The 25,434-nt window shown below is 44.0% G+C and overlaps 3 protein-coding genes across 5 annotated transcripts; all 3 read left to right on the forward strand.

Annotated features, from left to right (window-relative positions):
- Positions 1–6,358: 6,358 nt before the first annotated feature.
- On the forward strand, positions 6,359–8,667 carry LOC100274492 (uncharacterized). Its single transcript, NM_001353618.1, has 4 exons — positions 6,359–6,992; positions 7,112–7,389; positions 7,530–8,052; positions 8,140–8,667. The coding sequence occupies exons 1-4, from the start codon at positions 6,438–6,440 to the stop codon at positions 8,434–8,436; spliced, it is 1,653 nt and encodes a 550-aa protein (NP_001340547.1). The 5' UTR covers positions 6,359–6,437; the 3' UTR covers positions 8,437–8,667.
- Positions 8,668–9,524: 857 nt separating this feature from the next.
- Positions 9,525–16,819, forward strand: LOC100383440 (uncharacterized). 2 transcript variants are annotated; one of them, XR_002262507.2, is made up of 16 exons: positions 9,525–9,811; positions 11,050–11,157; positions 11,316–11,371; positions 11,480–11,622; positions 11,740–11,937; positions 12,017–12,216; positions 12,628–12,727; positions 12,807–13,391; positions 13,777–13,899; positions 14,350–14,430; positions 14,509–14,816; positions 14,901–15,137; positions 15,461–15,545; positions 15,620–15,800; positions 15,877–16,080; positions 16,405–16,819. XR_002262507.2 is itself a non-coding variant. In NM_001176090.1 (16 exon segments), coding segments are annotated over 16 exon segments (2,862 nt in total). In that variant the 5' UTR covers positions 9,624–9,680; the 3' UTR covers positions 16,556–16,673.
- A 2,915-nt stretch (positions 16,820–19,734) lies between these two features.
- LOC100192808 (uncharacterized) lies at positions 19,735–24,346 on the forward strand. Of its 2 annotated transcripts, none has more exons than NM_001138001.2 (5): positions 19,735–19,950; positions 22,139–22,402; positions 22,494–22,576; positions 22,667–22,748; positions 23,812–24,346. In NM_001138001.2, the coding sequence occupies exons 1-5, from the start codon at positions 19,915–19,917 to the stop codon at positions 23,863–23,865; spliced, it is 519 nt and encodes a 172-aa protein (NP_001131473.2). In that variant the 5' UTR covers positions 19,735–19,914; the 3' UTR covers positions 23,866–24,346. The 2 variants fall into 2 exon arrangements, with proteins under 2 accessions (NP_001131473.2, XP_008643509.1); XM_008645287.3 differs by having other exon boundaries at positions 19,740–19,950; positions 22,667–22,740; positions 23,812–24,096.
- Positions 24,347–25,434: the final 1,088 nt, after the last annotated feature.

Raw genomic sequence — 25,434 nt, forward strand, 5'->3', positions numbered from 1 at the left:
GACTCATCCGAGCCTTCGAGCCCGGCGCGCTCGACGGCCCGGATGTACGTCCAGACCTCCGTGGCTATCCCCTGGGAGTCGTCCGAGTCATCGGACGACGCCGGGGGAGAGACGGGAGCCGGAGACCCCTCGAACTCGGAGGAGAACTCCTCCTCCGAGTATTCCGAGTCACCAAACTCCTCCGATGGAGGAGTCGGCTCACGCTTGCGCTTGTTGTTCTTGCCCATGGTTGAAGCTTTGGGAGAGAAGAAAGGGAAGAGGCAGTAAGGAGCAGCGAAGAGATGTGAAGAAACCAGAGAAGCAAAGGGGTTATTTATAGAAGGGAAAGGCAACCGCTCACTTCTAACCGCGGTCACTGAACAGTCGCAAGGCATTCAATAAGCGCCTCCACCCACCCGAAGACACGTCAGACGGCGGACGCCGTTTCATGCAACACCACACCCATTGGGACTCCAGTCAACAGAGCAAAGGATATGATTACACTAGTCGTCCCATCGCATTACTACTCAGAGGCAACCGGCTAAAACACTCAGCGTACCAAGCCGTCCCTTGCCCACACCCATTGGGGGGGACGCCCAGGAATTATCAGTATATTTTTCAAACGGTCACATCCGTGCAGGGCATGCAGTGAATACCTCAAGACAAAAATGAGATATCAGTAAGGATCAGAGGAAAGCCAAATATAACCAGCAAAGTACAAGATATGGCCGACAGAAGCGACGTGAAGACTAGACAGAGAACGTCCGTCAAACGTCCAATCAATCGCAGAAGCAAATAAATTGCACTACCCAGCAAGATATGGATGGATTGCAAACTCGGCTGCTAAAGACAAAATATACGCTGACCTTGGCAGCAAACTATTGATGACATAATGCTGACCTCCAAAGCATAACGCAAAATGGCTTCATGCTAGTTTCCACAAGTGAAAGGAAGACCTTCGAATGGATTATCCTTAAAAAATCCATTTGAAGGTCGGGGGCTACACCCATTGGGTGCACCTCCGGTGCACCCCATGGAATATTATTCTATACCGGTATAGCGCCGACTTCTAAGGCGTAGAGCAAGATTGAAAAGACTAATCCTCAACCAAGATGCAGGAGCGCGAATGGAGACAACCTTAGGAGGAAGACCTTAGAGTAGATTACCTTCTAAAATCTACTCAAAGGTCGGGGGCTACACCCATTGGGTGCACCTCCGGTGCACCCAATGAAGTCTAGAGTCTTACAATCCAAAATGCCGACCTCTAAGGCACAAGCACAAAACCAAACCTTGGTCGGACGAGTGATCAGAGCCAGAGAAGACAGCAGGAAGTCATTTTCTGGACCTTGGATCTTTGAATTGATTACCTCTAAATCAACCCAAAGATCGGGGGCTTATGGGGGATAGATATCCCCTGGGTCCACTAAAGAAGTAAAAGGCCTCACGAAAAGCCCAAGGGCCCAATAATTCGTAAGGTCATTCTTTCGTGGGCCTAGGGAAAGATAACCAATAAAGAAGACGTGAGACTGATTAGTGCAAACACAGGCGGCCCACAATGTCGAACGAATGAATCACAACAGAGACCCGACTTTCCCGCGCTGAAGCCCCCATGCAGCAGAGCCATGCGAGGATAAGTCGGCGAAGGTTACGTAGAGATAAACTCAAGAGGTTCACTATCTTTTAGCTACTTGTTGTTATCGTATCACATGTACTGCCCCACGGCCGAGTATATAAGGCCTAGGGGGCATCCCTTCAGATCGATCGACCCTGTTCTACTTAGCCACCCACAAAAACTCTCCGCGCCCTCTATTCAGAGAATCCTTTTGTAACCATGCTCATATACTCACCAGGACGTAGGGTGTTACGCACTTCTAAGCGGCCCGAACCTGCAAATCTTGTCCATTGTCCCTCGTGCGATCGGCACGAACCATTTTGCTACAGTCGTCAACACCGTCCTACTCCTAAAAACACCTTGAGGGGCAACCCCGGGTGTGCGGTCGGACCCAAAACACGACAACTCGGGCCCTAGGCTGACCTTCCACTCCTTCTTCGTCGTTGCCACGTGCCCGCCGCTCGCCTCTTCGACGGGTGTCACGGCCTCGGTGTCCTCACCTAGGCCGCACGAGACGATGAGATCTCGTGTCACGGTGGGATCGGCGAGAAGGTGAAGCGCTCCACCACGAAACGTGCCTCCGCCGCCGCGAACAGCAGAAGCAGTGGGGAGGGGAGTTCACGGCGCGTACGACGACGGGCTCGGCGAGAAGAAGGTGAAGCGTGCCATGACCATCGAGGTGATGACATCCATCTAGGGTTAGGGTTTGTGCTGGGCATCATGCCTTGATGGCGGTGGCAGCGGCAGGTTGGGGTGTGGGGTGTGGGGGCATCACGGGGGCGAGGGTGCGAGACTGGGATCGTGCGGCGGGGTGGGGAACATGTGGCAGGGGCGAAGGGGTAGGCGGGGGCGTGGGAGGCGTGGATGTTGACCTTAGGGTATTAATAGAGTAAGTATAGATAAAGAGGATGTATGGACTCGTTACAGACCATTCGGATCGTGGACTATCCGGCCTATAGGGCCAGACTGTCCGGTGGTTATTTTGGTTCTCAACAAACTTTAATCTATAAATAGTGCAATCTACAGTGTAAAACGATATTTTTGCATAGTCATATGTAACATGTAAGCTCTACCGAGCATGACCTTATAACCCAACTCATGTAGTAGTTGGTTCACTTATAGTCTAACTCCCGCTCAGCATACAAACAACTTATTACCATCATTTTATTATATTTACTCTACATCAACCTTCGGTCATCCTATGTTTCTTCGGTCTGTTCGTTTGACTTTAATCTTATCAGCTTCTAACGATTATACAATATTTTTATCCTTATAGATTGCAGGTGCAGTAATCCAAACACTCCTTTAATACAAAGCAAACAGTCCGGTTGTAAAAAAAAATATTGTACACCTGAATAGGCCCGGACGCCCGTGGACACTGGCTGCTCGGATCTAGTGTGCTGTGCCGCGGAAGTGGCATCTTATGCAACAGAGCCAGACACAGAAACAAAAGTACAATGATGTTCTACCTACTCCTGAGAAATGATAAATTGATTGTACAAGGACAATAGCTGCAGGGACCGTGACAATGACTAAGACTTTGATCATCACATCTGTTATCAACCATGCTACCAATAATGCTATTGATCATCATCACTATTTATCTACCATAGGTCCTTTTTTTGGACTTTTTTCAGCTTCTGTCCACTAAAAGTTGTCGCGGACTGCCAAACGACCCAGTTTTTCAGTCCGTTTCAATAATGATCGGTTTAGTAAAAACTGTCTAAAATCACGCATAAAACACAATCGACCGAGTCATCGCGATAGTAAGAATCCATCGTTATCTAGATCCTGGACTTTTTGGACCACTTCATTTTTCTCCACGCATAATCCTCACGATCAACCAGATTCTCTTCGCAGCCAGATTCTCAGAAAAGCTGATCGAAAAAAACTGAACCAAACAAACCATACTGATTCGATACATAGTCTTCGTTAGCCTACAACCACCTCAACACCAAACGTTACCTTTTCTTTTAAATATTTTTAGTTAAAATGAAATATGACATTTTATTTTGCAACTGCCCTTTCTCGCTCTCGCCCCTGCTCTCTCCCGAACTTTCGCTCCTTTCTGTAATTAGCGGCACCAATCTCCAGCGGCGTGACATATATAAGTCATTCTTGTCAAGCATTTACATTACCAGAATTGGCATGCTAGTATAGAATTGGGATTTAAGGTATAAAACTCTTTATCACATCATTAGACACAAGAGACGAAGTTGGGCTTGATTATATGTTTGAATTTGTGCAAGAAAATTCAGAGAAGCTCATTTTTTTTCTGCCTTCTTAGATATCTTGATATTTTCATATAGATATATAGTAAAAATTACGTACCTAAAAATCTAATATTAAATTATAATACAAAATAGAAGAAGTAACTAGCGCGTGCTCATGCAAAGCAACGTTGGTGTGCATCCAAGCAGCAATAATCCAGGTAGCAGATGGTAGTAAGGGTAAATGTACTGTGGAGCCAGCAGGACAAGGAAGCTTTGGCCGGCCGTCTGTTCTTGAAGCCATTCTGTGGCTGCTATGGGATCTGGATCGGCTTATTTAGCTGGTAGTTGCAAAGAAGTAGGAACCGTAAATGGCATGCATTACTTCTATACATGGACCGCATGCACGTAGCATTGTAGCAACAAATTTTGTAATTATATTACGTGTCATATGATCATCTCCATCGAAAGCATGGTTTCTTTAAAAGCAAATTTATATTATGGTCCCGTTTTGGTTTGAGTGACTAAAGATTAGTCCCTCCATTTTAATCTCATCTAGTTATTAAATTGCCAAACGGTGAAACTAAAACAGGGACTAAAGTGTTTTAGTCTCAAGTCGGGTTGACTAAAAGAGACTAAATCATATTAATTCCATTTTTTATCTCTTCTTTATTTCAATTGCACTAATAGCGGAAGAATATTAAGAGGTATTTTGGTCCTCTTATGATTTATTTAATGTGTTCTGGATACTTTTAGTCCCTATAAATCAAACATGGTAGAGAATAAAATTTGGTCCCCTAACTAAATTTTAGTCGTTGGACTAAAAGAACCAAACGGACCCTAACACTAATTTTTGTAGTACAAGTAGATCTAAATAGACCTGCTAATAAACATCCTAATTATAGCAGGTTTAGAGTTGCTAATAATATACATATGTCTAACTATCTATTAGCAAATGGATACGACCAGAGATACCAGTAGCCAGCTGATTTTTAGTGGTGCCGAATTCAAACAGACCCTGCATGGTCGATGCCTCGATGGGCTGATCTTATTTCTCGGTGCGTGCATCAAGGTGTGTGTGTGTTTACAGAGGTAGGCGTTGATTGTGTCATGGTCTATGCTGTCGTTATTATTAAAACTAGTGTTAGCAGTGTCGACGTGTGGAGTGAGAAGAGCAACTTCCGGCCCACACAATCTGGACAGATCCGATCTCAGGCATCTTCGCCAAAACCTTGTAAACCGACGTGTAAAATATTATTTTATGTTGTAGATTATATTTTTTACATAAAATTTTTGAAATAGAGAGTAAAACAGAGAATAAGATAGAAATTCTGCTGGCTCGAGGGTGGTCATGCCCATCGTCCCGACACGCTGGCCCCACCTGCAGTGAGGTGTCGTGCAAGGTGCCTCTCGTGCGACAGATGGGGTGGGGCCCCGGTGGTCCAAGCTGGCACGCTCGTGACTCGGTACTCGGTAGCTGGTGGTTAGTGGTTACAGCAGTTGCCGTCTTTGTCGTCCCGTGGCTCGGCTTCGCACGGCCGATCGAGCGCCCGAGCCGAACACACACGGCTTGGCTTGCCTGCCGTTCGGCTCGAGTGGTGCAGCGCAGTTAGGCTTCTTTGTCTACTGTGGTAGCGATTAGACAGGGATGATTAGCAGCAGCTCAAAAACGCTAGCTGCTCCAGATACATGCACGAGAAACAGCATATAGATTTGTTTAATTAGTGAGGTTGTAGTGCGCGTCAATGAGCACGATCAGTATTCTAAATCTCGCCCACTCGTTAAAGATGTACAACTTCGATGTTCCTACCGATCGATGCATACCATTTGTGACTACAGAAGCATACGATCAGTATTCATTATGTAGACGAAAAAAAAGAGAGCTAAAAATAACTGTATTTTGAGACGGGGGAGTAGGTTGATTAAACCACGTGGAGGACTAGTGCTAATTATTGTCATACGTGATATCCAAAGCATGATATCGAATTGTTTACAAATTTTCGAGAGCGTTGTTGTTGTAGGGAGTACGTGTGTGTACGTTAGAGGTGTCTTCTTCGTGCACTAGACGTACGGACGGGACACAATGATATATGCACGCCACTAGTGATCAGCTTACACGTGTCGTCTGTTGCCGGGTTAACATCACCGCATTAGTCCATTTTTTTTCATCATCACCCGCCATAACCACTAGTTTCCCCCACTAATCACCGAACCAGCCTCGGGTTAGGCAGCAAATCAGCTCGAAACCGAGCCGAACCACCACAAACTTACGACGTGGCCCCACCGGTCATCCTCCTTACCTAACCCTCGTGGGGCTGGGCCGCCTCCGAGTGGAGGAGCAGCTGCTGCAACGGCAGCCATCTCAGAGAAGAACCATCACCACTCACCACTCTCCTGCTTCGCCGTCACCAGCGGAGAGAATTGGCTATTTATAGAACGTTTGAAATGGTAAATAGGCGCTTCATCCAACCACCCGGCGGCTCGTCTCTCGTCTCGCTCTCACCAACTCCGGCTCCAGGCGCCTATAAGTACCCTCGCCCCCGCTCTCGTTCGTCCCAGGACAAACACCGCGCACGCACCGCCTTCTCCACTACTTACCCGAATCCTAACGCTATTCCACTGCATTCTGCTCCGAAATGGCCCTCGCCACCAACGCCGCCGCCGCAGCCGCCATCTCCGGAGGGTCCGCCTCACAGCCCCGCCGCGCGTCGCCGTCGCTGCTCCTGCTCAGGCGCCGCTGCGCCGTCGGCGCCGTACACGCCGCGGAGCCGTCGAAGAACCCCGGCGTCGTCCCGGCCGCCGCGAAGGCCTCGACGCCGACGGTCGTGCCCGAGAACGACACCGTCCCGGCCCCGTCCCTTGGCCCGAACGCGTCGTTGCGCGCGAGGTGGGCGGTGGACAGCTGGAGGACGAAGAAGGCCCTGCAGCAGCCAGAATACCCGAACCAGACAGAGCTCGAGGAGGCGGTCAACACGATCGAGAAGTCTCCGCCGATCGTCTTTGCCGGGGAGGCGCGTCACCTGGAGGAGCGCCTCGCCGACGCCGCCGTCGGCCGCGCATTCCTCCTCCAGGGCGGCGACTGCGCCGAAAGTTTTAAAGAGTTCACCAGTGCTAATATCCGCGACACCTTCCGCGTCATCCTGCAGATGGCCGTCGTGCTGACGTTCGGCGGCCAAATGCCCGTTGTCAAGGTAACCTACCTACCCATCTACGCCGCACGCCACACAAAACCACGTGAATCGAAATTCCCTTTGCCTTGGAAGGAACTGGGCGGATGGCTTTTATGTGTTCGACTGTTCGTGCGCCCTAGGTCGGTAGGATGGCCGGCCAATTCGCGAAGCCGAGGTCGGACGCGTTCGAGGAGAGGGGCGGCGTGAAGCTGCCCAGCTACCGGGGCGACATCATCAACGGCGAGGCTTTCGACGAGAAGAGCCGCGTCCCCGACCCACAGAGGATGCTCAAGGCGTACTACCAATCCGCTTCCAAGCTCAACCTGCTCCGCGCCTTCGCCACCGGTGGCTACGCGGACATCCAACGCGTGACACAGTGGAACCTTGACTTCACTAAACACAGCGAGCAGGGCGACAGGTGAAATAAAATCTTGCACGCACTCACTCACTGATTGCAGTTATATTATATGTCATGGGTGACTGAGTTTCATTATTCAGTTATGTTATATGTCCCAAAATTTCATCCTTTTTTTATGACATGCATGACTGAGTTTGTAGGTACCGTGAATTGGCACATCGGGTTGATGATGCCCTTGGATTCATGGGTGCAGCTGGGCTAACAGTGGACCAGCCTTTGACGACGATGATCGAGTTCTGGACCTCACATGAGTGCCTCCTCCTACCTTACGAGCAAGCCTTAACCCGGCAAGACTCCACCACCGGTCTTTTCTACGACTGCTCCGCCCACATGCTCTGGGTCGGCGAGCGCACCCGGCAGCTTGATGGCGCCCATGTGGAGTTCCTGAGGGGGATCGCCAACCCCCTTGGCATCAAGGTGAGCGACAAGATGGAGCCCGGCGAGCTGGTGAAGCTGATCGACATACTGAACCCGACGAACAAGCCCGGGAGGATCACCGTCATCACAAGGATGGGGGCAGAGAACATCAGGGTCAAGTTACCTCACCTTATCCGCGCGGTCCGCCAGGCTGGACAGAGTGTCACCTGGATCACTGACCCGATGCACGGGAACACCATCAAGACTCCTTGCGGACGAAAGACTCGGCCATTTGACTCCATTCTGGTTCTTCTTCTTTCTTCTTCTGTCGACGTCGTACTCCTCAAACCAATATGAATGTGATACACCATGCATGCATATATATATTTACAGGCCGAGGTACGGGCCTTCTTCGATGTGCACGACCAAGAGGGAAGCCAGCCTGGAGGTGTCCACCTTGAGATGACCGGTCAGAACGTGACCGAATGCACGGGCGGGTCAAGCAACGTCACCTTCGACAACCTGAGAGACCGCTACCACACGCAATGCGACCCCAGGCTGAACGCGTCCCAGTCCCTGGAGCTCGCCTTCATACTCGCCGAGAAGCTTAGGAAGCGGAGGATGCGGCGGTCGTCGGTGGCGTCTGGGCTCGGCGGCAGCATCTTGCCCTTGCCGCCCTTTGGCTTTTGATGTCTTGCACGCTGGCTGTGTGCATGCAGGGTGCAGTGCAGGGGTGTGGTAGGAGAATCTTACGTTGTCGTTTGCCTTGCTATGTAGTATGTAATGCTTTAATTTACTGCATTCTACGTCGTTTTTTCCCTTCTTCTTCTATTTGTTTCTTTTTGTACGTAGCTGCAGCTCATAAGAGATTGAATAATACTATTGCTGCCACATATATAGACGGAGTTGGCTTTGTGAATTAATAAAGTCCATTGCTGCTGTCGTCAACTGTTTCCTTCAACTCGTCTTTAGACCTGTTTTACCGTGTCTGTGTTGATGACCATCCCTACATACTCCTGCTCCGTGTGTGGTGTGTGAGATGCTCAAAAAGTCACGCCTGCCGTACATTCTTGACAAGCCAGCAGGCGAGCTAACCGAACAGATGGAGGAGGATGTGATTCGATCTCCAATATCGACTACAATTCTGTCTAGAGTCGAGACACATGTGCGGTAGTGCTAGGTTGATTCTGTCTGCACGCAATTTTCGCGTTTATTATACATTTTGATTCGTCTCGCGCTATAAAATAAATCTCTCCTTTCCAATATATTAGGGAGTGCTGCTTGGTTCCCTCCCTTTTAGTCTATTTTATTACTAAATACGAGGATCAAAAGGGAATAAATCAGTTTTTCTTCCATCCCTTTAGTCCTATTTTTTTGGTAATTTAGGGATTATAAAAAGAGAGATTACAATTTAGTGTCATGGAACCCTTAGTCATTTTAGCATTTTTTTGTCCATACTCAAATAAATTATTATAAATCTAGACACATAGAATACATTGAAATGGAGGGAGTAGCGTTTTTTCTTTTGAAGCATTATTTGGACCATTTTTGGAGGCTGTCAACTAATGGCCGCTTGGTCTGGTGTGTTTGCAACATAGTACTCCGTATAATAAATAAACTGAAGTTTTTTTTTTGGCTTCCGGAGTTTGCAGGCGCCAAAGCAGAAAGGGACCCACGCCCAGAGCCCGAATACGGTCCCCAGGCTCCCTATAAATAAGCCCCCCCCCCCCCCCCCCCCCCCCCCCCCCCCCCCCCCCCGCGCCGCGTGGACGCGTGGTCCAGCGCGTCCCCCTGCTTGTTTCCCACGCGCAATTTCCTACCGATCTGAAGAAAGTCCGATCAATTCCCACGCCCGGCCTTGGGCTCTGTCTCTCTCTCTCTGCTCAACGCCTCAACCCAACCCACCGACCAGCCCGACCGGGGGGCGGGGGGCGATGGAAGCGGCGGGCAACGACCGGAGGGAGGCGGCGCTAGGCGCCCTCTCCGTGCTCCCTGACGAGGTGCTCTGCGCCGTCGTCGACATCCTCTCGCCCGCTGACATCGGACGCCTCGCGTGCGTCAGCAGGTGCGCTACCCCCGCCCGCCCGCCCGCACCTCTCCCCTTCGCTTCGTCTTCGGCTTTACTACCATCTTTGCGATTAGCTCCCTCCTTGTTAGCTAGTACTACTAGTAGTAGCCAGGAATCACGGATTATGTCCCCGCGTCCGAGTCCTGGGACGTGGGTGCCTTGCCTATCTAGTATTTATTAGAGTACATCATTACATGTCAGTGGGCCAGCAGAATTTTGCAGTTCTGAAAGGCAAGGGAATGGGAATGCACTTGCGCAAGCTAGGCAGCAGTATCGATGTCAAAACGTGCGAAAATGCACAAGTCCTGGGGATCAGCTGTTTGGTTCATCATTCATGACTATCGTTACTACCTAGGCTTTGTTCGTTTACATCTCTGGTTTAGTATGGATTGGAATTAAATCCATGTCATAGTCGGTGCCCCCAAAATAATCTAAGACTACTTAAATTTTTTTATTCGGTTAAACCATCATGGAATATAATCTAAGGGTTTGGGAATTTTTTAAAATATGGAAGACATGGATTCTATCCATAGCTCATTAGGTATGGAACAAATCAATGAAGATATTGCACAAGTTTACATTAGAATCCATGGATCAAAAGAATAGCTAGCTTTGAGAGACACATGGATTAGTTGATGGATTTAATCTCACCATGGGATTAGGTGTGAGGTATGAATTCACCCAATACATACCCAGATTAAATCCATAGTGGGATTTCAGGGTATCCACTAAGGCCTTGTTCGGTTATGGATTGCACAAGTTTACCGAACAAGGCCTTACTAGTTTTTATCATGGGGGAACCTGGAGCCTACCGGTAGCGTGCATGAAGTGAAATAGTTAACTTTATGTACCACTTCATAAAAAAATGGCCATTTTGTAAACAGATTCAAGGAAGATCACCCCAGAAATAAGTATAACAATGATCAGAAAAAACATTTTCCTTATCCTTTCCTCCCAATGATGCGCAAAAAAATTGCTTCTGGGTTCGCTAGATATTTTTTTTTTCAAGTTTCGTTTGAGAATTTTGCAGCTTTGATATGTTTCTAGTTATGCTCCTAATGCTGACCCTGTTCTAAACAGTTCAAAATCCCTTTCTCGATCTGGCGATCTCTTTCTTACCTGATTAGAAAAACAGGGTCCTTATGTTACATTTTCTTAGTTATTTGTCTTGCTAGTATCTATACATAATATCCTTCTAGGGTTTGGAACTATGTTCATTCTTAGATCACTTTCAGTGTCATGTACATACTTTGTAATGAAGAACCTCTCTGGATGAGCAAATGTCTTTCAATCGGGGGTCCTCTTGAATACAAAGTTTCCTGGAAGAAGACGGCACTATGTAGGTACGTGCAAATTCAAGTCCTGCAACATTTGGTAATGTTTTACTTATGCCAAGCCATTTTATCGTGTAAATCTTACTACTTTAGTATTTAGGGTACCATCCTTATTGATCAACGTAGACTATTTTGAGAAAGTGAGACACTGATTGCTTCATTTCCAGGCTTGGTCTATGTTCAGAAAATAAGGAGATTTGGCAGAAGCCTCGTCAGTTCGATGGTAATTTACATGAACGTTTTGTTTTCCATTTCTGTATTTTTTTCTAAATAAGGTGACACACCGATTATTTCTCTCATTGTGTACCTTTTTATGCTTACTTCCCTGCAGGCTTTAATTCTTTGTATCTATACCGGAGATGGTATAGATGTTTTACTACTTTGAATAGTTTTTCGTTTGACGATGGACATGTGGAAAGGAAAGATGACTTTTTATTGGATCAGTTTCGTTCTCAGTATGATGGAAAATGCCCAGTGAGTTGTGAGCCTTTCGGTTTAATATAGATTTTTAATGATGACAATTGGATTTTCTGCATTTGTTCTTGTATTCCACCCACCCCTGAAGACATATTATTGGTGTTACGATGCCAGGTTTTGGTTACGAAGTTGGCCGAAACCTGGCCTGCGAGGACAAAATGGACACTGCAGCAACTGACAAAGGATTTTGGGGAAGTTCCATTCAGGATATCACAAAGAAGCCCTCAGAAGATAACAATGAAACTAAAGGATTATGTTTCTTACATGGAACTCCAGCATGATGAAGATCCTCTATACATATTTGATGATAAGGTATTCTGTATTCGTCATTTCATTTCATTTGCTACAAAAGTTACCAGCTGAGAAAAACTCATTTGGCAAATCATTGCAGTTTGGAGAATCAGCACCAACATTACTTGAAGATTATAGTGTCCCTCATTTATTCCAAGAAGACTTTTTTGATATCTTGGATTATGACCAACGACCAGCATTCAGATGGCTTATTATTGGACCAGAGAGATCAGGTGCTTCTTGGCATGTTGATCCTGGACTGACAAGTGCATGGAATACTCTTCTTTGTGGCCGAAAAAGGTTGGAGTCCCTTCTTGTATTATCTGTATTAAATGTCACCTAACAGTAACACCTGAATTATTCCAAATTCTGGTACATGCAACTTAATGGATGCTTATTACACTTGTGAATTGGTAACTTCTAAACTTGTGGCGTTTTAAGGTCATGCAAATTTTTCTTTATGACTACTTCCATTTAGCTTTCAAAATCAGAGGCAGAGAAAGAGTTACCCCCTTGGTGGGCTTATTTTCTGTTTCCGTCATTAATTTGCAACTTCATTTATATTCACCAATCACCATACATGTATTTCAGAGAATGGAATGTGTATGCTAACCTTTGCTACTTTTGCTGATTGTCCGTACTGTGCATATGGTGAACTTCTTAATGAATAGAATTTGATTTTTCACTCACAAGATCGATCTTATTTCATAGATGGGCATTGTACCCTCCAGGAAGAGTGCCTGGTGGTGTCACAGTACATGTAAATGATGAAGACGGTGATGTTGACATTGAAACTCCGACATCATTGCAAGTAATTTTCTCAAAACTCTATTAACTTTCCTTTTTATTCTTTTTTCCAGAGCATTTAAGATTCATGCACTCATTTACAGTGGTGGCTTGATATATATCCACACCTTCCTGAACATGAGAAGCCATTGGAATGCACACAATTGCCAGGAGAGACCATTTTTGTTCCTAGTGGGTGGTGGCATTGCGTTCTGAATCTCGAGACAACAATTGCAGTTACACAGAACTTTGTAAACCAGTCTAATTTTCAGCATGTATGTTTGGATATGGCACCTGGTCACAGACACAAAGGAGTTTGCCGTGCTGGCTTACTTGCTGTTCCAGGAAAATTCGTTAAAGATAATAAAAACCATCAATCTGTCACAATGAGTGGATGGAACCACCCTGATATGAGTCGTAAGGAAAAAAGGCTTAAAGGTTCTGAAGCACTAAGAATCTCAAATAGCATAAATCATTGTTCTGCATTTGAGTTCTCAGGTGTTCAAGAGAGTTTGGAGAATCAAGATTTCTCATATGATATTGATTTTTTGTCACAATTCATTGAGAAAGAAAGGGACCATTATTCTTCTCTCTGGAGTCCAACTAATTCAATTGGGCAGAGAGAAGCAAGAGAATGGCTGCGAAGGCTTTGGGTTCTGAAACCTGATCTGAGAGAACTAATATGGAAGGTGTGTTTTGCTCTAAATTTTACTGTCCCGGATGTTCTGTGCGCATAGTTATCATGTACTCCCTCTTTTCCAAAATGTAAAATGTTCTAGTTTTCTCGAATCAAACTTCTCTAACTTCGAAAAAGTTTGTAGTAAAAAATATTAACATCTTCAATACCAAATAAATGTACTATGAAGACATATTTCATGTTTTTTTAATGAAACTAATTTGATGTTGCAGTTCTTGGTGCACTTATCTATAAACTTGGGCAAAGTTAAGGAAGTTTGACTTAGGACAAAACTAAAACCTGTTACATTCTGGAGTGGAGTTGTTTTTTGAACACTTTTGGAAGTTTGTTAAGGATGTTCTTTTTCCTTGTGCTAACTGATCTCCCTGTTCCTACAGGGTGCATGCCTTGCAATAAATGTTGACAAATGGTATTCATGCTTAGAGGAGATATGTGCATGCCATAGTTTACCACCACCTACAGAGGATGAGAAGCTTCCTGTTGGCACTGGTAGCAACCCAGTAAGTACTCTCTCGTGTAAAGTTACCACTATCAAGAAATTATAACTGCATATCAGCTTAGCTGTTCCTAGATAACACTGAAATGTCTTGTACTACAATGTTTATTTTAAATGATTACTTCACACACACATGTATTGCACATAGAAACAGATGCATGACAGATGTCAGGCAACGTAGTTTAGTTGTTAATGTATTGCTCAGATTATATGAACTAACACTTAGTTCAAAATAAGTTAGATTATATAATCTGGGCAGATTATAATCCCAAACAAACAACCCCTTAGTAAGGTCACTGCTCCCTTATGGATTCAGCATAATTGCTTCCTGAAATCATCTGAACTGTGGAAGTGAAATTTCAACACCGTATTAAAATGGCATAATTTCAACTTTTGAAGCTTCAATGAATGTTTGCATGTCTGTTGTTTGTAACATATGCTACAAACTTTTCAGGTCTTCATTGTCTCGGGCAATGTGATTAAAATATATGCTGAAGGAGGATTGGTTTATTCTGTCCATGGTTTGGGCACAGAGGTATTGTATTAGTTATTTTTCAACTTGTGGTGGAAAATGTCATTTCTATTATGGTGATACTCGATCGTTCTCCTGCAGCTTGAGTTCTATGATCTCCTGCAAAAAAGTGGTTCACCTTTGATCAATCACATTCCTGAGATAATTGCTAGTGGCTTCCTTGAGTATAAGGATGATATCTACAGCACGGTTCCGTGGAATGGAAAAGGAATACCAGAAATTTTGGTTAAGTACTACTCATTGGAGGTTTCTTGTGCGAACAGCTGCTTTCCTCTTGGGCTTTGGAGCAAGCAACGATTTGGGATGTGTAGTTCGGCTGATGTTTCAGACAGACCAATTTGGCCTTACATGGTAACAAGAAAGTGCAAAGGAGATATTTTTGCTCGCATGTAAGTATACAGGTTTTTTGTTCTCCTCTCAAGAGAATTGTAGTTGTCTAATGGTCATGACTTTGTGAACCTGTTCGTTTTCAGCCGCGATATGCTGTCGAAGACTGATATTCTTCATCTTGCATCATCCTTGGGAGTTCAAATGCGAAACATACATTTATTACCCCTGCCACCCGTGGAGCATGTACCTGAATCTGGGAACAATGATGTGAAAGAAGTGGTAGGAACATGTGATGATACCACGGTTCTACCTGAATGGCAGCAACTTGTCTCTACTCTAAATAGGAGGAAGCAGAATGTAAAAAAGCACCTAGCTAACTGGTGAGTGAAAATCATGCAAGACATATTAAATTGGACTAGTTTGAAGGGGCCACTAAAACACTATGGTTTCGAAATCATAGTGTCTTTGATAACATGTTCTTGGACTTCCAATAACATTGCCAGGGTTATGTTAGATATGTCTTTGATAAATCATGGTTTTATCACAATTAGTTTTTTAACAGCTAAAATTTCGAAAAACAAAATTGTGATTGCAATTATGCATTGATTTGCATAGGCTTGTCTCAGCTGGATATGCAGCCGCTATGTTTTTGTTATTAATCAATTTGATAACATGCTTTAATCTGTATACCTTGTCTGCATAGGGGGGACTCTGTTCCACAAGTTCTAGTAGAAAAGGCTGAAGAATATCTCCCTCCGAATATGGGCTTCCTCATCAAGTTTGTTAAGGTAAATTTGCATCCTTGTCTTCTTCGTTGCTCGTGTCGAGCATTAGGTTTGACGAGTGCTGATTAAGTTAACAGGATGATGGTGAGTTGCTGTACCCATGCCCCTCTTGGATACATTCAGATATAATGGACGATAACATTCTTATCGAGGGGATCATAAAACTGAGTTCTTCTGGTGAGAGGGAAAGAGTTTATGACTCAGATCGGGACAAAATAAATGCAATTCACATCATTGATTTCAGTGATCTGTCCATTGGTGAGCTGACTGTCATCTTTGCTCCTTGGTTTTTGGTATTATATATGTGCACCTTTTTTTCGAGTTTGAAGTGAAGGGGATCCTATATTTCTTGTGTGTGAGCAGGGGATCCTATATGTGACATAATTCCGCTGCACTTGGATATTTTCCGGGGTGATAGTGACCTTCTCAAGGAATTTCTACGGAGCTATCAACTTCCCCTTCTGAGGGGGGAATCAACCACCGATGTCTACAGATCAGTGCGAAACTCGAAGTTCAGCAGGGCATCATATCGCGCGATGTAAGTAGTAGAGTTTCTGAATCCAGTTCTTTGTCCATGTACATTTTTACCCTTCTGTTTGCTGTGTCTATATGACAAGCCAATGGATGGTTTGGCTGTGTCTGTCTCCAATTTATCTGCACTTTGAAAGCCACTGGTTCCACACACATGGTTTCTAACATAAGTCTCTCATCCATCATGTTTTTCCCCTTATGCGCTAGCGATCAGTGGAAGTAGCCAAATGGTGGCTGCCCCTCCGGACAAGCGATGCGCCCAGTAGTTCACCGACAGTTGCCAGCGTGCAGCCGCAACATTCTCATGTAGCTTTTTATTTTGGTTTCGCAGGTGCTACTGTATATTACACGAGGACAACGTCTTGGGAGCTATATTCAGCCTGTGGAAGGAGATGAGGGCTGCAACGTCCTGGGAGGACGTTGAGAACCTGGTCTGGGGAGAGCTGAACCGGTACCAGGACTCTGCAGTTCGCTCAGCATAACTAAACACCAGCAAAAAAAAAAAAAACTTTCTGAACATACGTGTATGTTGTTGTTCCTCCGACGAATGTAACTTCCAAATATAAAAAAAAAGTGTAGGGAAAATAACGAAGGCTCGACACGGCATGCCCGTATTTTCCTATGGCTGGTGATAATATTGAGATCCCTGAAATGGTTCTATGAAATGAACCGCAGACCGTTGAAATCGTTTCAGATCGGCAACATAAATCGCATGGGACTGATGTGCCACAGGGGATTTCTGTGCAGATCTCAGTGCATGACCCACGCACGCAACGCCAATTTCTCGGTTACACAACATATATACCATGACGTTGCTTGGCACGCTGAATCGTTTTCAGGAGAGGAAAAAAAGGGTTTCCGACGAAGATCCGGTGACTGTACTCCACTGAAACGCGAACGCGAACGAAGTCTGGGATCGAGTACGTACTGCACGATGAGTATTCTCTGCCCAAATATGACACCAACGATCGAGTTCCAGATCTACCAGGTAGGGATGAAAACGGACGGAAACGAACGGAAAACCCCTTCTCCCGTTTCCGTATCCGCATTTTATCATCGGAAACGGGATCAGGTCCGGAATAGTCGGGAACGGAAACGGGAGCGGGATAAACGGAATTGCGAAAACGAACGGAACGGAAATATTAACGGAAACTCATAATTTAATACAAATAGAAATATTATTGATGTTTCACTAGTGATTGATTGTCAGAACAATAACATAAAACAAATAGATATAGAGAGGCAACATTCTATTGTTGTTTGGTTGCTAAATGTGTACATTTAGCTACATCTGATGTTGTTTAAGACTTTAGATCACTTGTCATTTGAAAAGAGCAGGTGGTTACAGTGGCCAATTGTGCTATAATTTGTCACCTAAATACACGAGGATTTAATTCATATACTAATGTATATTAGGCTCGTCCCATATTCATCAAATACGGAATAAATACGGGTTCAATCCGGAAAAACGGGATCCCGCAAAAACGGACGGAATAAGTCCTCTCCCGTTTCCGTCCCGTTTCCATATTTTTCCGTAAATACGGAAACGGTCGGGTCAAATGTAGAAAACGGTACGGGTCGGGACGGGATTTTTTCCATCCGTTTTCAACCCTACTACCAGGTGGAATTGGGCGTCTGGGGCCCCGGGTTGTGGGAATGGAGCGGAGCAGAGGTTAGCAGGTCGCCTACTCGTCTGGTCCGGAGTTAATATCTCAATTATAGGATCCGAGACGTCGTCCTTTTCGGTTTGTTTCAAAATTAAGACTGCTACCTTGAATATCTGATAACCATCCAGGCTCTGTACAGTAGTTCCCCTTCCCTCATGAGACACGACCTTCTCTCCCGTGGCGTGAACCTGCTAATACCTGCTCCAGCGCCGCCACGACAGGCTCCCTCTCGTCCATGTCTTCCTCTCCTCATCTCCCGTTCATGCACAACAACAATTCAGTTAATTCCGTCAGCCAAGCACCGATATACTGACGGAAATTACTGATTGGGTTTAGTTAATTCTCGTTAATTGCTGATAGAAATTACTTAATTCTCGTCAGCTATATGACAGCTACAGGGATTAACTAATTCTCGTCGACTTGGCTTGGCCCATAAAAATTAATACGTTAATTCCCGTCCGCAACGACTGGTTCATGGGAATTAGTGTTGGTACTCGCTCTTCCAAGCAAGAGGATCCAACGGGGAAGTGGAGAGTGTTTGCAAAATTCAACGGAGAATGTCAATAGCTCTGTTAATCTGTCCCCTCAAGGGTACTGTACGAGGGTATTTATAGGTGCCCGAGTGCCTACCGCCCTCAAACAAGGACGTTTATGCCCTCGGGAACCTAGAGTATCATCAGAATATTCCCCCGAGGGGAGGTTACAGACCGTCATTACAGAAAAGGCTATTACAGATGAGGTCTGCAACATGTTTATCCCTGCGGGGCCCGTTACAGTGGGCCGAATCCCACTTGGGCTTCCGGACCCGATGAGGACGTGAGACTAGCAGACATCGTCGGAGTCTTGCCTTCGTCTTGCAATGGAGAAGGGCGAAGGGCGTCCGCGAAGTCCAGTCGCGAAGTCCTCATCGGACCGGCGTCTTTTGGCATCGTTGGTGAAGCGAGGCGACGAAGGCATCGAGCAAAGGGTAGCGTCTTTGCCTTCGCCCCAACATTTAGTTCACGAAAACACATAGCGCACAAAGTTTGGTTTAACCTACCGAGGGAAACCCCACTCGAGTTAAGAAATAAAGACGACCAAACACTGTACTCAGAGATAACCACCACTCGGATGGTTAGAATTTTGGCCGCTGCCACCACCAGGAGGGTACGCGAAGAGGGACTCAACAAATCCAGTTTCTATGGGTTCAGACCCACTTTCGCCCGCTTCAGGCGTAACCTATGCAAGATGCAAATATGAACAAGTTAAATGTAAATATTAACAAGCTAAGTATACAAGTGTATACAATTATCGAGAGTTATCAAACGTACCATGTCTCCAAGTGCATGTATATGTGTCGGAGGGGTGTTGAACTGTTGAGTCCTCGGTCCATGTTTAATGAATATTTGATTAAGTTTAGATACAGTTCATGTTTTGCTACTACACTAACTAGATGAAATGGTAGTTTAGATAACATCATTAAGAGAATTTGCTAAGATTAACGTACCAGAGTTGGTATGGATGCAAATTGGCTCCATTGTGGCGGCGGTGGAATGTTTGGTATTATGCCCTGTTGTTGCATTAATTGTTAAACATATGTGTTACTATTGAAGATGTTGGATTGAAATATAAGAATTTAGAGTTCATATTATCTATATTTACTCGATACATCGTTTGGTTATGTGCATTGCAAACCTTAATAAATTCTTGTTGATGTCTCATCTCCTCACGCAACCTCATAGTCTCTAACTCCTGCTCGTTCGATCGACGAAAGCATAAGCTACGGGAAGACAAACCCGTCCTCTAAGATCTCACCGACATGAATCGGTAAGATCTTGTAATCAATGATATGATAGGTAATTTTTGTGCAACTTCACGGGGAGATATGAAAATAGTGTATTTTTTTTATAAAACTGACCTCTAGTTTTAATTTTTTTTAAAGGTAGAGATCGTGAAGCTAGACCTGATTGACAGAAAAAGCTAAAATAAATATAAAATTGTGGAAGCGGATCACTCTCAAACATGTCTAAACTCGGCTTAACGCGTATCGGGTGCCCATTGGCCACTGGCCCCTAGCCCTCGCCCTCCCTTTTCTATTGCTCCGAAGCCCGAGTTGCGAGCTGTCTCCTCCACTCTTCTCCTTCACTGTCGCAGCCGCCCCTTGTAGAAGCTTCGAGGCTGCTGCTGCTGCGCCCATGGCCGCGGAAGGCAAGACGCCGTCCCTCGCCGAGGTACGCAGCACACCGACTCTTCTAGCCCATCATCTCATCTGGTTCCCACACCACCCGATCTGGACTTGGCGACCCCATGGGGACGGATCTAGCGGGCGCCCCCAGATCTGCGCTTCTCCGATGGCCCGTGCAGGATTGGGTTATGCTCAGCGTCCGGATTCGTGTCTGGTAGCAAGGAACGTTTATCTGCCGCTGCTGATTCGTAAATGCCGAGCGGTCGATTTGGTTGGCCGATAATTTCGTGGGATTCAGGGACCTGTAAGCGTAGTGTTAAGGGTTTTGGGTGGACGAAGAACATAAAGTTACCTGCCGCTAGTTTCGATTTTGTTTGGAGGTAGTCGAATTACCTGTTAATTAGGTCCTTGTGGAATGCTGATAGATTTAAAGTTTGTGTTATGCTGTAGGCGGTGGTGGCGCTTAGTCTCTCGTGCAAGTTTGGTGCCTAAACGCGTATGAGATTCTGAGGGTCGTGTAGATTTTAGGATGAAAGCCGTCAACGCTGACGGGCTATAAGGATTTCTGGTTATGCAACACTATTTTTTGCTATGAGCCCTGTAATATCAAAATAGTCAAGGACTTTTTCTGTGATTAGATATTCTTGGACATAATTTTTAGTGCTAGATATGTTCTTTGTAAGGAAAGGATAGTGCCATTATGCTAATATCTTTCCTTTTAGTCTTTTACAAAGGACATGGTCTTTCTACCTGATTCTTTCAAAATGTCTAGTTTATATAAAATTTATAATTATTGATTTTGATTTCTAGAATTTTTGTAGATAAGTATTGACCACTTGGTGTTCGAATTCTTCTGAATGTTATTAAAATTATGAGTGGTTCTCTCCTCCTTTGCATATATCTATTAACTTTGACTTTTACTGTTCAAACTGTCTGTTCATAAGTTTCAAATTTATAGTTATCTAAAGCTGTGAAAAGATGTACTGGAATCATGACGAAGGATTATACTTGTAACAATTTGCATGAGCATAAGAAACCTGGTCAAAGTTTGAATAGTAGAGTCAAAATTGACATTTTTTGTAAATGGATAGGATTGTTCTTAATAGTTGCTTTAGACAATGTTAGTTTAATCCTATAGATGATCTGGAGTGAGAATCACAAAATAGATCTTCACTAGCTGTTAGGAGAATCGAATATGATGTAGGTGGTTTAAGTATATGGTCTGTTTTGCGTGTGAATTGGAATTTCTATAGAGAAGATAAATTCCTGTATAGTTTTTTCGTAGTTTGCTCAAAGGCTCAGTTTTTTTAGTAGAAACGACAGTGTGCATTTTTTAACTATGAACAGTACCTGTCAGGTCTATTAATTTTTGTATGTGTTTTAGAAAGCCCTAGGGCAGGTTCTAATTGGTTAGATTAGGTGGTAATCACATAGGTGGCCCATTTTTTTTGGAACTTTTCTTTACAAGAATGTTCTCATGCATATTCACCATTTTCTTTATGTGACCAGCATCGAACATCGTTTATCTATTCTTATTTTCATCTGTTGCTGTCTAATGTTTACCGGATCATAGTGTCTGGGTGTGCTCATACTTGCAATCTTTGTATGGAACTTTTGAGTGCACATGTAAAATTGGTCTCCTATGTTGAAGTTGGTTGTGTTGTTATATATTTTAATCTGATGGGGCTGGTTATATGGGTTCATGTACTTGTTGCTTGGTAATTGCTACACTGCACTAGTTGTATATGAGTTGGGACAGTTTAGTCAATATTAAATTGGACTTGGCTGTTTAATACAGTTTAAGGTTATTAAGGCTTCTACATGTGCTCCCTTCTTGAATACAGTTTTAAGTTTTTCACTTACAACAATTTCGTCGTCTATGGCCTGCAAGAATTTGTAAGGAATCCCAAGTGTATTACACCGTCATGGCTACATATGTGTCATAAGGTTCATTTCTCAAAGTTGCATATGCATACTGGCTTCCCCAGATCCTACTCATGTGATAGCCTCTGTCATTGGGTCTGCATATGCATACTGGCTTGCTTACTTTCATGTTAGATCTTAAATGCAAAAGTTGATCTCCTTTGATGTTAATTGCTTGCATTAAACTTCACTAGTTGTATGTGATGAATAATACACTAGTTCTTCTGAAAGCTCATTCCTCTTTGATTTGCGCTTTTATTTCCATTTTATGATCCATGATTAGTGTTATTGAACCCATGCTTCATTTGTAGGAGTATTCACTTCCACCACAGGAAGTTCCAGTGGAAAAGGCAGCTGAGGAGAAGCCCTCTAGTGGTACTGAGTCTGAAGCTGCTCCCTCAACCAATGATGAAACTCCTCCATCTGTAGAAGACAAGAATGGAACTTCTGAAGTACAAGATGCTGCTGAAAATCCAGAGGCAGAAGAAACTAACACTGCTGCAGAGGAAACACCTGCTGTAGAGGAAGCAAGTGAGACTACCGAGGAGGAAGAGGCTGAGAAACCTGAGATCAAGGTTTGTTGCTGCCAAAAAATATACTGATGGTGATATCACTTGGTAATTTCATGTTAATAGATGCTAAATGCTTTTAAATTTCAATATACAGATCGAAACAGCTCCAGCAGATTTTCGTTTCCCAACAACAAACCAAACAAGGCATTGTTTCACACGCTATGTTGAATATCACAGGTAGGGTTTATCATTCTGATATTTCATAAAGTCGAGATAGATAAGGATCATCGTGGTAAGTCTTCTCAATAACTGTGGTTAATTAATCAGGTGTGTGGCTGCAAAAGGTGAGGATGCACCTGAGTGTGATAAGTTCGCCAAGTACTATCGATCCCTGTGCCCAGGTGAATGGGTATGTATTTATTGGTTTCATCAGATTTACATTCTGTCCTTGTTGCTTGTTATAGTGTTGAGATTAGAAAAAACTTTCTGAGGCATGTGAATTATGCATTTCGAGTTGATACGCAATTAAGCATTCACTTTACAGCAGCACTGTTCTTTAAAAAGAATAACGATGTTTTAGCTGTCTAGCACTATTACTGTACTTTACCCAGATAAAATACTTGAACTTTAGGATATGTTTGGATTTTGTAGAGTTATAAATGGTTGGATGTGTTGCTTCACCTTGTCCTTGTCTAGCGAAGTCACGGAGGGTCCTGAATGTTTTTTTTGCCTATATGTGCAAGGACTTGCTAGTAAGGCGAGCCCTGAAAGCTAAAAAATCCATGTCCATGTGTGCTCAGGTGGACATGGCTTTTTTAGCTTTCAGGGCTCGCCTTACTTGCAAGCTTTCTGTTTTCGCATTGTCAAGACTAGGCAAAGGTTCCAAAGGGACCAGTCATATAATCTTAGGAGCATAATAAACCTGATCCTGTAGTGCTTTGGTTATTAATTCTCTCTTTAATAACCATGAGTGTAGTTATGTAAAAAAATGTGTAGTCTTGGTTCATAACTTGTACCCAGTAGTTGGTGAAATAGATATAATATTTTTTCAGTGAAATGGTTAACCACCTGAACATAGCTGGTTAACCGAGATTCAAGTGTTTAATATGTTTGTCTAGCGAATGGAAACCGATATTGTTCATAGCTGTATATAAATTTGTTCAAGTTGTGAATAATATGGGTTAATTAATGTGGAGCTTCAGCCCAATATCTGCACTTATTGGTCTTATTGAAGTGAAATGATGGTTCACAGTACTACAGCATTAGCATAGTGAGTAATGTCCCATTCCATATCCTAACATCTAATGGTCTAAACACATTTTGTAAATAGCTGCCCTTGCACGCATTAATTTTTCATAATTGAAGAAGAATTCTGTGTCTGTAACTGTATTGTCTGTAATTTTTCAGTCCCTCAGCTTTTCCTGTTACCGTCTTGGCATCTTAAGCTCGGCTGAATTGTGTTCAATTCGCAGGTTGATCGCTGGAACGAGCAACGCGAAAACGGCACCTTCCCTGGACCTCTGTAATCCTACAATGCAAAAGAAGTATGAACTCACGATGTTGTGCCGGCTTCTCTTCCTTGGTAACTGGCGCCAAGTTACCTTTTTTGGAGCTCTCTACAGAATAAGAAATCCCTTTTGGCTTGAAGAATGCCCTGTTGCTCTTCCTAACGGTCATGTTGTGCGCTGCTGAGAAACTAGCGTCACAGTTAACAATTTTCTTTATACAGTTCAGAAAATGATTCGTGATTCCCCATATTTGCACTGTGACGCAACTCGATTAGGCTTACGATGCAAATTTGATGCACTGGGATCTTCAAAGTAGTGAGCGCCTTCCGTGGCGATATACATGGATGATACTCCTCTTAAGGGCTCTTTGGTTTGGTGACAATGAATTGAAGGAGGGGATTAAGAGGAAGGACTAGTTTGGAAGCTACAAAACTGGAGGGGATTGGAGATAAGGGATTTGGAGGGGATCCGTGAGAGAAGGGATTTTGGGCGCCACAGGGGAGCCCGTCTCTAGAGATGCAATTGCATCTGTGCATAAAAAAACAGTTTTTGTTTGGTTTGTTGTATCTCTAGAGACTGATCAACATAGAACTCAAAGCGTCTGAGGCTGGCTTCAACGGGCCACCCTCCCACTCCCCTGAACTCAAAGCATCTTAGGCTGACTCTAAACTCCAAAGTCTAGTTTGGGAGCCATAACATCAGAGGTGATTGGATGGTTTAAAATCCAGTCCTTATTTAATTTTGAATAAAGATGTGATTTTAGCTTCTCCAATCCCCTCCAGTTTTTGGACTCCCAAACCAGCCCCAAAGGGCCACCTTTCCGCTCCCCAGTTCCCTGCGGGGCACGCCTGCGTCCAACATCACCCCCGTCGTCGGCCCCTCCTCTCGAGAGGGTGTGTCATCCATTTTTTTCCTTCTGGAATCTCCCTCTCTTTACTAATTGATTGTATTTAGTGCAAAATTAATTTTTTTAGTTTTATTACATTATAACAATGTGTATTATGATAGTATTTTTAAAAACTCCAAAAAATTAAGATATATAAGTCAAATGTCTTAGTTAAAGAATAAAATGAGAGCTGAATAGAGGGAATGGTCCGAGAAGAGGAGAAATATGTGGAGGATATTTGAGAAGAGGTAGTACGAATGAGGGGTCGGAGGATGAATGGTTAGAGATAGCCTCGCTCGCCGGAAACATCCCGTCGCGCGCACATGCTCTCGCACGAAATCGAGACATATTTTTTATTTGTCCTTTTGTTTAATCTTCTAATCAAAAGATTTAATCACTGAACCGATTTCATATATGTATTCCTAACATCTTTGCAAACGAAACTAGACCACACATGCTATGTATATTTCAAATAAAAAATTTACGTGATTAAGATTAACATATGATTAGTGTCTATTAACATGTAATTAGTGTCTATTAAATAATTTTAACATGTAATTAGTGTATATTAATACATTTTCTATTTATTTAACAATTTTTTAAACTCCTGCAACAAACATTCGTGCAAACAACCAAACATCATCTCTTGTGAACCAGGTTGAACACATACAAACAACCAAACATGTTCTGCTGCATGTACT

This window comes from Zea mays, chromosome 1, assembly GCF_902167145.1.
Source record: "Zea mays cultivar B73 chromosome 1, Zm-B73-REFERENCE-NAM-5.0, whole genome shotgun sequence".
In the NCBI taxonomy this organism is placed as follows: domain Eukaryota; kingdom Viridiplantae; phylum Streptophyta; class Magnoliopsida; order Poales; family Poaceae; genus Zea; species Zea mays.

What these genes read in the sequence shown, in the direction of transcription:
- LOC100274492 (NM_001353618.1), top strand. Translation starts at nt 6,438, where the DNA reads ATGGCCCTCGCCACCAACGCCGCCGCCGCAGCCGCCATCTCCGGAGGG. An exon ending in CACAGCGAGCAGGGCGACAG is followed by an intron (nt 7,390 to 7,529) that starts GTGAAATAAAAT and finishes CTGAGTTTGTAG; the next exon opens with GTACCGTGAATTGGCACATC. An exon ending in GGCCATTTGACTCCATTCTG is followed by an intron (nt 8,053 to 8,139) that starts GTTCTTCTTCTT and finishes ATATATTTACAG; the next exon opens with GCCGAGGTACGGGCCTTCTT.
- LOC100192808 (NM_001138001.2), top strand. Translation starts at nt 19,915, where the DNA reads ATGGCCGCGGAAGGCAAGACGCCGTCCCTCGCCGAG. An exon ending in AGACGCCGTCCCTCGCCGAG is followed by an intron (nt 19,951 to 22,138) that starts GTACGCAGCACA and finishes CTTCATTTGTAG; the next exon opens with GAGTATTCACTTCCACCACA. An exon ending in CGCTATGTTGAATATCACAG is followed by an intron (nt 22,577 to 22,666) that starts GTAGGGTTTATC and finishes TTAATTAATCAG; the next exon opens with GTGTGTGGCTGCAAAAGGTG.